Raw genomic sequence first — 14,821 nt, forward strand, 5'->3', positions numbered from 1 at the left:
TCATATACACCGATGACAATAGTTGTTTACGTCCAACAGACTGTGCCAATATTGGACATTTGGACAGTGTATGTACTCATATACTTTTTATTTTAATAGATGCCCGTGTTTACATCTGTGGTGACATCTCAAGGTTTTGTGAACTGTATTGAGCTAATTGAGCTGCGCTTTTTTGAGCTAATGGTGATTTAGGTGATAATGTCTGTTGCATAAGATAAATAAGAACAAAGTAATAAGTATGGTATATGGCCATTATTTTACCGCCTCCTGAAAAGTAACGGCTACTCTGGTGTGCTAGACAACTGCTTTAGAAATGGTACCTAGGTATAAATATCAATTACCTATCTATTGATTATTCTGAAAAAAAAAATTGTCGCTCTGTGTATTCTCAAACCGTGAAAATATTTTTTTTTTATGATTAAAGTATTTTTTTTGGGATTCTACGATGACTTTTTTAAGATATTGAACTAGTAAACCGAAACATTACTAGTGTATCTTATTTCTCCAAACACCAGGTGTTGGATGTTCATAAACCTATCATTAACAGCCTACAACAATTGTTTTGAAGCTTAAAATGTTATAGAAGTCGTAAGCCGGCTCATAACGACCCCATTCCTTGCTTTGTTGTCGCTATTTATAATACCAGTTACATTTTAATGATCCCGAAATACGAGAACTTGATGCTGTTAATGTTGATTTATGAAATCGATTATAAAGTAAAAACATGAACTACCACTAGGCAACTCTTAAAATGTGTAAGTTACTGTAAAAATAATTTGTGTTGAAAATATGTTCTTAATACAAATAAAGGAAATGATAGGAGTACAGGTACCTAACCTAAGGTAGGTAGGTACGTTGAACCTCATAATGTTTGTGTCAACGAAAAATGAACGATGATACAAAGTTGCTAAAAAAATTATCCTCATGAAAAACGAAAAATGGTTCACTGACCACAAAGAAAGATTAGTAGGACGATGATACTGCAGTTCAGATGATAAACATTACATACGTCTTCTCGTACTAGGGTTGTCACGTTGCATATATTCTGTCGTCGCCACGTGCGCTTGACAAGTGCCAAACTCATCGAGATGATTGACAATCAATTAGATAGCTATTATTAGTTCACTACAGATCAAGGGACTAATTGCTTTGATCTTCCGCGTTTTTCTTACTACGCTTTGTGATTGTAGTTGTAGAACCTAGGTTTGTTATCAATATGTATACCTAGTCGTGAACTGAGTTTCCTTAAAGCTTATTTCTAGGAATAGAGATCGTAGTCTTATATGATTAAAGAAAGAAACATAGCTCGGAATTATTATCCTGCTTCGATTGAATAGTTCATTATATCAGTGAAATAATAAGCTGGTCAAAAGCTACATTGTAATGAAAGAATTCAAGCACTTCTCGTATGTGGGTCACAAATATATTAAAGTCGCTTTATGTAGCGCAAAATCGAGCTTTCAATTCTCAACTTTATCGGAAAACAGTATCTAGCCACAGACGGTTCTTTTGAAATTCACTTTCCTTTTTATGTATAAAGTAAATCGAATGTATGAAAAGCATCGTAAAACAGGTTGTTTTAATCATAATCTTCATATCGCAATAAACTGATACTGAAACTGTTTACGCACATGGCATCGACTAGTGAGAATTTACGAGGCATCCGACTCGTTCGAACTGGAGCTTACATCTAATGTTATTTCGGTGTTGGTGTCAAAACGACACTGCGCTAAAAATGTCTGCAGTGAAGGAGTGCCGTGGTGAGTGCGGGGCGAGTCTGCAGGAGCTGCGGGGAGGGGCGCGCGGGCGGCGGGGTGGCTGCGCCTACGCACTGCCCGCCGCACCTTGCCGCCCGCCTCGCGCCAGTCAGCAGCTGTGGCTCGTGTTGGCTGAACCATCTATAGGGCCATCCTCTTTTTCTTTGCCTTAGGTGAGTTTTAGTGAAAGTTAAAATATTTTTACTAACAAAACGGTAATCCGACGCAAGATTATTGAAGTGCATTTAACGTTCAGTGAAGTGATATATCAATGTCGTGGTAAATCGGAGCACTGCTGTGATGCATCGGTCTCGCGATCCAGTGTGTGGACTTTCCGTGTATCAGATGTTGTCCTCATGAGTGACCTTCTGTAGTTATGAAATATGATGCTCTGTGCAATATTTATGACGTCATTGATAATTGTATAGTGTTTTCAATGTGTCCTAGATATGACTGACATAGGCATTGATTTGGAAAAAATAGCAAGCTTTAACTGAACTCGATAATTTATATTTCCTGTATCACGTGCTTATCGGAAACTCGTTGCATACCTACCGTAGCGTATTCGGGTCATGACATAATATCAAGCACACATACTTAGAAGAATACATTATACTTCATGTTTATCATAAGGAAATGAAATAAAACTCGTGTACAAATAAATAAAAATAAAATTTTACTGATGTCTCTATCATTGAATAATTTCTTCTTTAATCATAAAAACATTACTTTTTGGAATTTGCATTAAACTTTAAATATTTAGTTTTATTTTGATATCATCTGCGTCGGCTAAAATAAGATAAAAAATTTCATAATTTGTAACACAAGTCTGCTTTGCATAGCGTCCGAAACCCGAGTAAGCTAAGCAGCGCTCGCGCCACCAAATTAGGATGCGCCGTCCGCGAGCCAACCTATTTCAGTCGCCCGCACACCGCCCGAACTTAGCCGACTATCCGCGAACACGCCCGAACCTAATTGTGGAATTTTCATTACGTTGGCAACCGTTATTACACAGATTCTTTTACGATCTTCACCGTAACCATTTTCTTGATCTAATTTTAGATTTTCCAGATTTTTTTCGCGTAACTTTTTCAACTATTCAAGGCTATTTCTAGTAACATAGAATGCATACGTCTACTGCAATCGAAGAATGCAATATGACGCTCGATTTAATATACATTAAAATATAGAAAATCTTGGGTAGGTAACCGGATTTCAAGTATCAAGTGTCGGTATTCACACGTCGACGTCTTGGCTTTGGTCCAAAGAGTTTCAAATAACGATCTTGTTTCTCATGACTATGGCCAAATACGCTTTATTTATTGTCATTAATAATATTTTGTTGTACTAATGACAGATTAACATTATCTTGTACCTTGACATCTGCTGGGCCACTTGTAAATGTCAAAGATAATTAGTAATCAGTCTTTCAACTACTGTAAGCACTTTAAACTTACGTTGGATTATCTAAACAATTTAGTTCAAGTCTATCTATTAATTAAATTAAAATATATTGATATACGATAGTACTTAATATTTTTCAATAGCTAAAGTAAAAATTAATTTTCATTTTTCCAGGACTCCTAGATCAACAAACCAAACACAATGGCGGATGATGAAGTAAGGTAAGTCAATGCACGCGAAATGGAACGAAATCTTCGATAACCTTAATATCGATTCTCTTTGTAAACGACTCCAAAGAACTTCAGTCTTTTGTTGACGAGATTCGAATTAGTATTAGATTGGATCGATTAGTATTAAAATTGGAATTAGATATGGAACTTTTCAGACAATACCTCTTTTATAACTTTTTATTTTGCAGACATGAGTTTGAATTTTGAAGTTTTTTTTTTAAACAAATGAAGTTTTCGAAATTTGATTTTGTAGGTTATTTTAATCTAACATGTTTTTTGTGTATTTCTTCTGTTTCATTTATACTTTCCGTGCGCTCCTGGATTGTTCTTCTGTGCTGCGAAACTCGACGTCTCTGCGGATTCACCATTTAGTATTGATTGCTATGTCTCCTCGAGACTCAGGTAATTATTGTGCTTTTTAACCAACATACTGACTCAACACACACAAGACATCATTTTTATTCCTACAAAAAAGATTACTTTTGCATATGGATGAAATATAATTGGCTCTTTAATCACCTAAAAGAAAGTTGGTGAAATTCGATAAAAATACGTCAGTGAAATTGATAAAAGAAAATATAGAAACATACTGTTTACGGTATATCGTCTTCTATTCTTTTTGACGATCCATGTTCTTTAATTTTACAGAATTTTTTACAGCATTTATTCATAATATCTTGTAAGTCGATAAATATTCAGTGTAGTAGTTACCGACTGCGTAACTGAGTAACTAATTAAATGTCGAGTATTAATATCAGAAAATATATGTTTATGTGTAAAATTAGCTTATAGCCACATTAACTCACAATTTGTAGAATCAGCACCAAATACACAATGCCAATATTTATATGTTTACCTAGTAATTCACTGTATTTATTAACTTTACCCCTGTTATTTGTTACTACCATCATTGTAAAGCTAATTTGACAACGTAAATAATACAGAAATAAAACCTATTACAATTTTAAAAAGTATATAACCAGCTTCTGTATGAAAAACAAAAGAAAAACAGCGCTTATTTAAAAATATTACGATTCATGTTGCTCAAAAGAAAATTGATTTAGAAACGAATATTTATTTTTCATTATGGCAACATTTATCATCGCTTAGGGATGGGACACATTTTTTTTCTGCTTCTAGCAGAGGGAAGCAATAAATATATTTGTTAATGCCTAAGTCGACGTTGCCTCTAAGAGCTTTGTAATCAAATATGTAGTAACGGCGTGGTAATATATTAGAGTTAATGAGCCTAGTCCTGAATAATGTGTAGTAAACCCTCACTACCTCACAACTCATACCGTACACTGTGATTGCAACCGCACTGAAATAACAGATGAGACATTCTATAACTATTTACTTGCGAGCATAAATAAAGACCGCTTTTGAATATTGAAATAGGAACTGTGTGGTTGAAACCAAAGAGAAGCGGTGGTTTTTTTGCTCGCAGCATATAGTTGTAGGCTAATATTAATTACCAGTCAATATCTTCTTTAAGGGCTGATTTTTCGATCGTGAGATAACTTTTGTCTGAATATGTTTGACATTTTGACATCTTTTGTATATAAAATATGTCAAATCGCCATATTTATTCTTCAGATAGAAGTTATATGATGATTGAAAAATCAGCCCTAAATTAAAATACTGTAAGTTTTTTTTTGAAGAAAGATTCGAAATAAGAAAATGTTTTTAATATTCTGTTCCTTCTTTTTTGTATTGAAGTGTACACTATGTTGCGCTGGTAATTGTAGCAAACGTAAACACTTTAACTCAAGCAATTTGTTCAGCTTATTGCCGTATACTGAGATTTATTTCTTTCTTTTACAGAAAAAGCGTCTCGAGGAGGTAAAGTAACGACGGGACTACAATCGCTTGATAGACGACTTACACACAATTAGACGTACAATTTATACGAACACAGTTACTTATACATAAACTGTATATACAATTTGCAAGTACATTTACACACAGTATCAAAAATACTCATTAAACAGACATACACAAACACAGGCACATACACATACTCACACATACAATACCGACATACACACACACACACAAACACCACACAAGTACTCAGTACACACATATAACATCATCTCAACTCACACACACTAACTCACTAGTTAGGTTCCTAATTAGAACACCACGTTACCAATGTCTACTGTCTCTAGGCGAAGAAGGCCAAACAGGCCGAAATCGACCGCAAGCGCGCTGAGGTGCGCAAGCGTATGGAGGAGGCCTCCAAAGCCAAGAAGGCGAAGAAGGGTTTCATGACACCTGAGAGGAAGAAGAAGCTCAGGGTAAGTTTAAAATCTATGACAGGTGACCATTTGATTAGTGTGAACTAGTATCCTAAGTTCTCGATTCACCCCCCAACAGTTGCTGCTGCGTAAGAAAGCCGCTGAGGAACTGAAGAAGGAGCAGGAACGCAAAGCGGCTGAGAGGAGGCGCATCATCGAAGAGAGGTGCGGTAAACCCAAGAACATTGAAGATGCAAACGAAGGTAAATTTCTGTTCAACTCCCGCCACACCAATCAAACTCCTAATCTTGTAATTGTACATCCTGACAAATATGAAGCCAACTATTGGACATATGTAAAGTTGACCCCATAGTATAAGCCATCACACACTCCACAACACGGCGATATCCATGTTTCGTGTTCCTCTCACATAGGGCCCCACCATAAGCTACATGTGTACATGTGTTATGTCGAATTATAGATGCGATTAGGAGGGTTTGCACTGAATACCACACCCGCATCGGACAGCTCGAAGACGAAAAGTTCGATCTGGAATACATCGTTAAAAGAAAAGATATGGAGGTAGAGAGATGAGCTGCTGAAAACGAACAGCTCTCTTGTGTCGACTCACAACACTTACAAAGACTTTACTTTCATATTTATATTAAAAAAATTAACGTAACTTGTGATATGTCAAGTGGCGTGTTGTTCTTACTTCGTCAGCTGGTTTAACAAAGATTTAACGGTGTGTTCGGCCGTCAATCTCAGGCCTATCTGTCTAACGCGTTTCTCTACTTCTTCTAAACTTCATGTGATATCGTTGATTTTATTGCGTAAACTTACTCTCTTCTATTATCTTATATTTCCGACCTTAAACTTCTTCCACTCACACCTGTCTAACTGATGGTCGATGGCGCGCGGGGCGCGGGGGTACGATCGCGTACTTGGGACAGCTGCGCACAGCGCGAGTAACTCTTGGTTGATGTTGTAGCGGCTCTCACGAGCATCATAACCGGTTACCATCAGCGTATCGCCAAGCTTGAAGAGGAGAAGTACGATCACGAGATGGAAGTGGCCCGCAGAGCGCTCGAGGTCTGACCTGGTTTGGGAGCTACGCAATTTATATATTACGCTCTCGTTTGAGTAGTTCATGCCGATAATGTGACTAGTTTAAAATATTGTTTTGTTTTCGCAGCAATATCATAATTGTCGTTTTACGGAGCTGAAAATAAATGATACCTTTCAACCTTAACCGTGTGGATAACAAAGTAAATTAAAAACGCTGAAATAACAACGAACCGTTGTAGCACAGTCCGAAGCTGCAATAGATTCTGTAGATACTCTCATCGAGTTTTGAGTCAATAACAACATTGATTATGTTTCAGTAATAGTCCATTTGTTACCCACCTCAGTACTGATCATGTAGCTTCGCTTACGCTTTGTTCCACCAGTCGAAGGCCCCTATGTTGAGTCCACTACACAGCATCAACACAGATCCGTGAGACAGACTTCGAAGCGCCGAAATTATTCAAAACTTAAAATGTGATTGTTTTTCTTTAGCGGAACTCCAGACGATATGTCAAATGTACTGGCACAGAATATACAACCTTGAGGGGGATAAATATGAACTAGAACGAGCGATCGAAATTAGGAAAATGGAGGTAAACCACATAAATTAGGAATTGGGAATGCATATGACATGATATGAGTTGGTTCTGATTTAGTTGTTACGACATGACTTGATAGTTGTACGGCTCACCGCACACATGCACACGTCGCTCCACGTCGGCAGGTCACTCACACCGATGCCCATGCTCATTCTGCTGGCTCAATAATATGTCTTTCCTTTTTCTATAGCAATGCTCAAGAGAATAATACAGGAGTATTATGACCGCATGTATGTGTGTGAGGGCCAGAAGTGGGATTTGGAACATGAAGTCAGGAAAAGAGATTATGAGGTATTGACCAATACTTTATAACCATTGTGAATATCACAGTCATCGATTCTGTAACAAACGTGCGCGTGTGACAGTTCGTGTTTATACATTGATAACGCTTTGTAAGTTTTCGGTTGTTTGTTGTTGAGTTGTAAATAACGGTGGAAGGTCGGTTCGTTAGTGGTGTACTTGTAGAGCGCGTGTGATGTGTCGTAGTGGGGAGGGACGCGAGCTCGCGGCGCGGGCGCACTCGCCCCGCCCACCAGGCGTGCGGTGCAAAATCGATCTCCGCCGATCGCGTCATTGACATGGAGCTTACACCATTAACTACACTAACTACAGTAACCGCCACCGGCGTAACAGTAACCACACTGCACTCACTACCGGCGCGGTCGCCGCTGCATGCCCGCGGAACTGTCTCATCTCTATGTATTCTTGTTATATCTATGTTATCGATATCGCGGTTACGTCTATCCTGTCAAACTCTATTCTCTATGTATCGTATATCTATCGATGGATGTGTCGTGTCGGTCATCTCTCTGTGCTTCTCATGTTCATCCTTACCGACGTCATCTCGTCACCAACCGCTTACCAGCTAAAGCTTTGCCTGTTGCATGACAAATATATTATAATACGACGTAACAACTATCCCTTAAAATACCTTATTAAATCATATCTAAAATAGTATGGCACTTTAATAATAATAATTTAAAAAGTGTTCAAGTACATAATCAAGCATAATGATAATACAATAGCTGCATCCGCCAGTGTGACGCTTCATGAGTGGTGGCGAGCTTAGAGGCCTTACTGAATTTTCTCTTTTTATGATAACAATTAGAGATACCGTTGAGGTGTAATTGGAACGCTGGACTGGTTCCTCTATTGGCACACGCAAGTGCATAGTGTAAGTGAAACTTCTTGTTCCAAATCTCCAACTTTTCACGTATGTGCCGTAATATTCCGCGCGACATGTTTGCGTGTTCGGTTGCTGATATACCCCACAAACCTTTTGCAATACCTGTATACACCGAGTGTTTAAATTGAAAGTGCCATGCTCTGGTCGATGTTGCCCGCCCCCTCCCTGCGTGACAGCCGAGCATCGCTCGGACGCATCACTTCCGGGACACGGAGTGGTGTATACTATGCTCACTTGCGAGTCCAAAGACACACAGTACCCACATCTGTATCTACATACATACCCACATTTGCAAGTCTGGATCGATTTTGCACCGTCACTCCATGATACACATTATCTGCAACGTGGTACTCATACATTGATCGCCGATGTATACAGAATTGATTCCATCGCAACATACATATAAAATTAACTCGCATACCGACAAGCGCTCAATATGTTACAACTTCGATCACTGAGTAGCGTGACGTGCAGTGGCTACTAGCGGACGCGACGCACGCCCGGTCGCGGCCGAAGCAGTACAATATTGTTAGCGCTCGTGTTATATATGTTGCACATGTATAATATCCTGCACATCTCTCTGTACATTTGTGAATAAATCTAGATTGTTGAGGCACAGGAGCTGCAGACGGCCAGCTACCAATCACGAGGCACGATAAGTAGATCTCTTGCACGAATCTTGTCGGTTGTACCTGTATTTATTTAGCCCACGTTATTCTCTAATGTCTAGGTAAAGAGCACAGGTTTAAGATATATAGGAGGTCACAGTGATCCGGGATAGTATAATTTATGTTCCCACAGACCACAGAAATTAAAACAAGACTTCAGCTCGCAAATAACACTGCCTAATCTATGCTCAGCTCTATATCTTGTTCTGTGCTTTTCTAGAATTAATATTTCGAATTCTTTTTTAAATTAACTCTTTTTAAACTTTTATGGTGGTTGATTTTGTGGTCATTTTGGTTTTTCAGTTTTCGAGCTTTGAATGTAACATAATTCTCAATGTGCCTTGCATGGAGTTTCAACTGTAAATTGAAACAAACGTTGCACAAGTTTGGACATTCCGATTGTCGTTTGTTACTTAAATTTTTAATTAGTGACTGAACAGAATAGTTTTCTATTTTATTTATTTTGAAGAAACAAACTTGTGAAATGATTCGTGAAGTTATTTCATTAGTAGTTAGTAAAATTGCTGCCTCTTACTAGACTATACATTTACATATAATATTTAATTATATATTTATAATTTTCAATTTTATATTCTACAGTTACATTTAACTTCATATAATTATTCTAATTTACTTTCACGACTTAATTTCATTTCAAAGAGGACTAATATATTTGAATTTGATCCTTTCCTAGAAAACCTGGAATGATAAAATATAACTTGAGGTGTTTTGTAGACACAATAACATTTCCTTATGATTTCTATACATTTGCTTCTTCTTATTAACTCGACTTGTGTATTTTGAATTTGGAACGCTAATATAAGTTTTGTTTTAACAGATCTCGGACCTGAACTCTCAAGTCAACGACCTCAGAGGCAAATTGTGAGTACCTTCATCCTTTAGAACGAATACATAAAATTATGATAATCTCGAGTAGTTTTGGGTCCCCTTATAATTTCGTTTACAATAGCACTTTCACTAATAACGAGCGGGGGAGCCTGAAATATTTTCTCGACTACACTTTATTGTCCCATAGAGAAATGTTATTTGGATGTTGAATTTCATGGTTGCGATTCTAAATTTAATTGAGCCTAATTCAGTTAGATATGTTTAGTTTATTCTAGAACTCCCACGTATGTATTATTTCTCGAAGGTTCTCTTTGATAATTAAGTTTTTGAATACAATTATTCGGTGTTAATATTTAGTCTTACGCTACGGCTACGAAGCTACGAAGCTACGCGGCTACGGTGCTACGACTCTTTGTTAAGGCCGCATTGTATTGCGCGGTATTAAATATGAACACACACCGCGAAATACAAAGGACTCAGCATTTTAAGCTGATTCTAAACCCTTTAGTCCATAAAACCTGGCTGAAAATGGGAACGAAACTAGAATTAAAAAAACAGCCGTGTGAACAAGTCAAGGAAATGTACTAAGGGTTCCGTTTAATTAAATCATGATAATGACATCAGTTAAGGATTTCAACTAGCTAAAGCTATTGTTGAGAACATTATAGATTTCATAAATAGAATAGACTAGGTGAGAGAAAATTCGTTACATCCCATTGGATAGTTCTGTCTATCTATAGGATACTGTGAACAAAATGGAAGCTCCATACTAATAAATATCTTTCACTCCAGCGTCAAACCCACACTAAAGAAGGTGTCCAAATACGAGAACAAATTCGCCAAGCTCCAGAAGAAGGCCGCTGAATTCAACTTCCGTAACCAGTTGAAGGTCGTCAAAAAGAAGGAGTTCACCCTTGAAGAAGAAGACAAAGAGGTAAGATATATACTACAGACATTCTTTTGTTTTAAGAAGATAGTACTGATGATAATTTAGCAGCAGATATTGATATTGATGAAGAAGCAGTGATTGTTGATAATGTTATTGAAATGGTAGTAGTTGAACATAAAAGCAAAGATGCCATTCTGGCACACGTATTTAAATATGCAGCCAATGGATGAGTCAACTTGGGTCTGGGATTATAAATGGCTGACAAAGAAGTTTTAGTTCCACATACTTATTACATCAAAACACGAATTCTTACTACACCTGATACAGTACCAATGAAAGTATCGTGTCTAGATATAACTCCTGGTGTAACTATGGAAATATTTACGATACTGTAATAATATTGAACTTTCTATCTAACATTCTTCTTAGTTTATTATTGGCATCATATTCTTCTGAGTACTTCTATCTTTAAACTAAATTCTTTAACTTTAACTCTTCTTTCTTTAATAATTTTCTTTACTTTTATTAACTTCATCTGTAATTGCTTCTACTACACCAAGTCCATGGGTTCGAGTCCCGGCGCCAACTGTTACTAGCGTTGCTTCTGGAATATGATTATTTAACGGCATTTCATCATCTTTACCTGATCGTCTTCTACAGGCCAAGAAAGCGGAGAAAGCTGATTGGGCTATTGGAAAGAAGTAGACCAAACATAATAACTAACAGTCAGTTTCTTACAATCATTCTCTACTGTTGAACAAATGATGACTTATTTTTTAATTACCCATTAATTTAATATAAATAAATCGATCTTTTCTACGATCTTATCTTTTGAATTCCGTAAAACATCCAAACCTGACAAAACAAGGTGAGAAAGAGTTTGGATGACGCGTTAAATACAGCTTTCAACTTTATGTAGATGTGCAATCTTGTTATTAACATTTTAATTTAACTCTTCCCCGACCAAAGGCTTACGCTGCAACTTTTAACTATAAAAACAAGTTTATTTCAGTATTCAGGTATTCCCCTGCAATGCTTCGCCACTCCTTTATAATAGGAAATTAAATTACACACCAAAGGCTTTTCTTCTATTTCTTTTAGTGACTAACTTTCTTGAATAAATCTGCAAATAGGTCTCTCGAAAATACTGTGTAGTTTGTGTACAAGATCTTCACAATATATAATTATCTACATAACATATCTACACTTACACATGACATGGTTGAACACCCACATCACGGAACACCCACGTACTGTTAAACTGTCACAAACATTTGCTATCTAACTGTACAACAACTCTATACGAACCAAGGAAACTTTGGAAATTGTAGCAATTTTTCATGTAATACTTACTAATACTCAGTAGTTCGAAGCTAATTCCGTCGTAAATTGAGATTATTGAAACTTGTTGGTAATTGTTGACGTTGTCAAAGTAGAATAGAAACGCAATAATATTGTTACAATATCATGATGCGATGTTTCACAGGGTGGCGCTGCAGCCAAGGTAAATAGACCGTAAAGCGACAACGCGTACAGACACGTTTTAATTTAGACGTTGCTCATACACGCGGCATGTTATATTTTCAGCACAGCTATGAGATGTACCGTTATTAGAGTGGCTACAATTACCTAGTTTATTTTTCACTGAAGCTGAAGATCTTTGCCAATTTAGACACATTAACGATTGGCATCAATTCGTTTTGTACATTTCATCCGTCCATCAGTTTTCATGGGCGTGTTACTGAAATTTGTGTCCCTTTATTTCTTCTTTTGATGAACAAAGTTCGTCTTAAGGAAAAATAACGAGGATATATCCGTTTAAGCTGCATTTTGGCCCCTTAGCAGATTTATTGTATAAAGCTTTGTGTGATAAGTTGCGCTCCACAGTGCAGACACATTCCACACTTGTATTATAAGACGGTTATTTTAGGTTTTGCTCCACAAAACGCTTCGGTTTTCCATAGTAAAGTTTTTCTAGATGTGTTATACCTACTTCAAGGCTTTGAAGTGTGTGCTTTAGACGACTATTACATTATATTCGCGAACCCCTTGTTACACCAGACCATACGGCAATCAATGAGCCGTGGTATAAATTAGCTCATACAGTCGGCGTATGGTGTGGTGGGTCTGCTGATTAAAGATTACCATAAAAGGCTTCTGCCAAGAAACATCGGTGTGAATTTTATTTGAAACGTTATAGTAATTCCATAGCGTTTTATTAAATTAAATAAAAGCTACACCACATATTTACTTGGTATTCCTGACGCAGCATTTGTATATACATATATTTTGTCCACCCCGCTTCATCAAGAAGCTTGCTGATCGCGGGCGTATCTGGGAATATAGCCGCGATGCGCTGTCCATCGGCTTCGATGCAAAACAATGAAAAAATGACTTTGTACTGATTATACCTTTTTGTTTCCACAGAAAAAACCAGACTGGTCCAAGGGCAAGCCAGGAGATCAGAAGGTAAAAGAGGAAGAGGTTGAGGCATGAACTGTTAATCACCCCCACCTACTGTAAGACCTTTATTCTATGTCAATTGACAATTGTAATTAACTACCAACACATTGTGATATACCTACCCTCTATGGCCCGTCGGCCTCCCGCTGACGTCATCCCGTAGGTATCTACCAGCAACAAGTTCCTCCATTAAAATCTGTGTACTTGTCGATTGATCAAATCCATTTCGAACATGTCAAATAATTTTTTATAATTATTTATTTATTAAATAATGATTTTTTGTAAGATAATACGTTTAATAAATTAATTTTCTGTACTGTATTACACTTAGTGGATGTCATTTGTGCCCCTTTTGCCCTTTCCTCTATGTCCCTGTGTATCCTTATGTGTAGTCGTTATTCTTACCTTTAGATTGAAAGTTCCTCTATCATTTAGTACTAAGAGAGAGAGTGACAGTTAAAAAGCTATGAGTGTATTTTTTCTCCAGTTGCATTTTTATGTTCCCATATCATCCATCCCTACTCCTAATGTTGAAAAAAACATGATAGAAACATGACATTATTTTGTGAAGCAACGATGGTTACGAGTTAAAAGAAATATCTTTTTTAATCTTACTTCAGTACTACATTGCTTAATTTCAAAGTATTTTTACAAGTTATTTTTAGAGGATATTCTCTACAGTATCTAGGTCAACGATGTAAGGTGTAGACGATAGAAATGGCACGATATATAGAGTGGAGTGCCGGACATCGCGGCTTCCAAACGGACATTCTAAGAATCCAATATACCTGATCTCTTAGAAAGCTGCACTCCTACAAAATGAGTATTTCAATGACACTGGAGTTTCTTTCAAAGAACTGAATGGACACTTGAAATAAGTCGACATTTCGCAAAGTGTAGGCTTCTACTTAAAGTTTTATTTTTTTTGCATTTTTTCAAATTTATCAAGCTCACAATTGGGAAACGAACTTTGAGAACCACTCAGTAATAAAGTTGCAAAATTTTGAAAAGAAAGGAGTATTAAGCAAATCCTGTTGAAGGTGTTATCCACAGCAAAATGTATTGTTTTTTTTATATTTAATATCTCTTGATCCACTCATAGCTATCCTTTTCTGATCCTGTGTATCCCTAGAGCCCTTTTACTGTTATTGTTTGAAAAAAGGTAGAACACTCTATGTTGTTTGAATTGTTATGTCTATGTAGATTAGATTATCGAGGAAATGTGAATGTTCTTTTTTCCGTGTGTTCGTGGTCACTGATTTCCTTGTTAACGTAAGTATATTTGACGGAGATTTGCGGGAAGTATTGGTGAGTAAATATGTGTATTAGTGCACTAAACTGGTTGCCGATCCCAACAGCACAAAGTATAGTCATTGGAAAAAGTTACAATCACACAGCTGTAGAATAATTCGTTCATAGATCACATTACGCTAGTATTTTAGAAACAATGGAATGCTTATAACTTGTT

The 14,821-nt window shown here is 37.0% G+C and overlaps 1 protein-coding gene across 18 annotated transcripts; it reads left to right on the forward strand.

Annotated features, from left to right (window-relative positions):
• Nucleotides 1-1,810: 1,810 nt before the first annotated feature.
• Nucleotides 1,811-13,679, forward strand: LOC124632200 (troponin I). 18 transcript variants are annotated; one of them, XM_047166913.1, is made up of 10 exons: nucleotides 1,816-1,930; nucleotides 3,336-3,377; nucleotides 5,216-5,233; nucleotides 5,563-5,691; nucleotides 5,771-5,894; nucleotides 6,623-6,723; nucleotides 9,991-10,034; nucleotides 10,794-10,935; nucleotides 12,377-12,394; nucleotides 13,318-13,679. In XM_047166913.1, exons 2-10 carry the CDS (start codon nucleotides 3,363-3,365, stop codon nucleotides 13,384-13,386), a joined length of 660 nt encoding a protein of 219 aa, XP_047022869.1. In that variant the 5' UTR covers nucleotides 1,816-1,930; nucleotides 3,336-3,362; the 3' UTR covers nucleotides 13,387-13,679. The 18 variants fall into 18 exon arrangements, with proteins under 18 accessions (XP_047022871.1, XP_047022875.1, XP_047022874.1 ...); XM_047166912.1 differs by lacking the exon at nucleotides 6,623-6,723 and adding an exon at nucleotides 7,192-7,292; XM_047166911.1 differs by lacking the exon at nucleotides 6,623-6,723 and adding an exon at nucleotides 7,489-7,589 and having other exon boundaries at nucleotides 1,819-1,930.
• The last annotated feature ends 1,142 nt before the right edge of the window (nucleotides 13,680-14,821 follow it).

Source organism: Helicoverpa zea, chromosome 8, assembly GCF_022581195.2.
Source record: "Helicoverpa zea isolate HzStark_Cry1AcR chromosome 8, ilHelZeax1.1, whole genome shotgun sequence".
Lineage (NCBI taxonomy): Eukaryota > Metazoa > Arthropoda > Insecta > Lepidoptera > Noctuidae > Helicoverpa > Helicoverpa zea.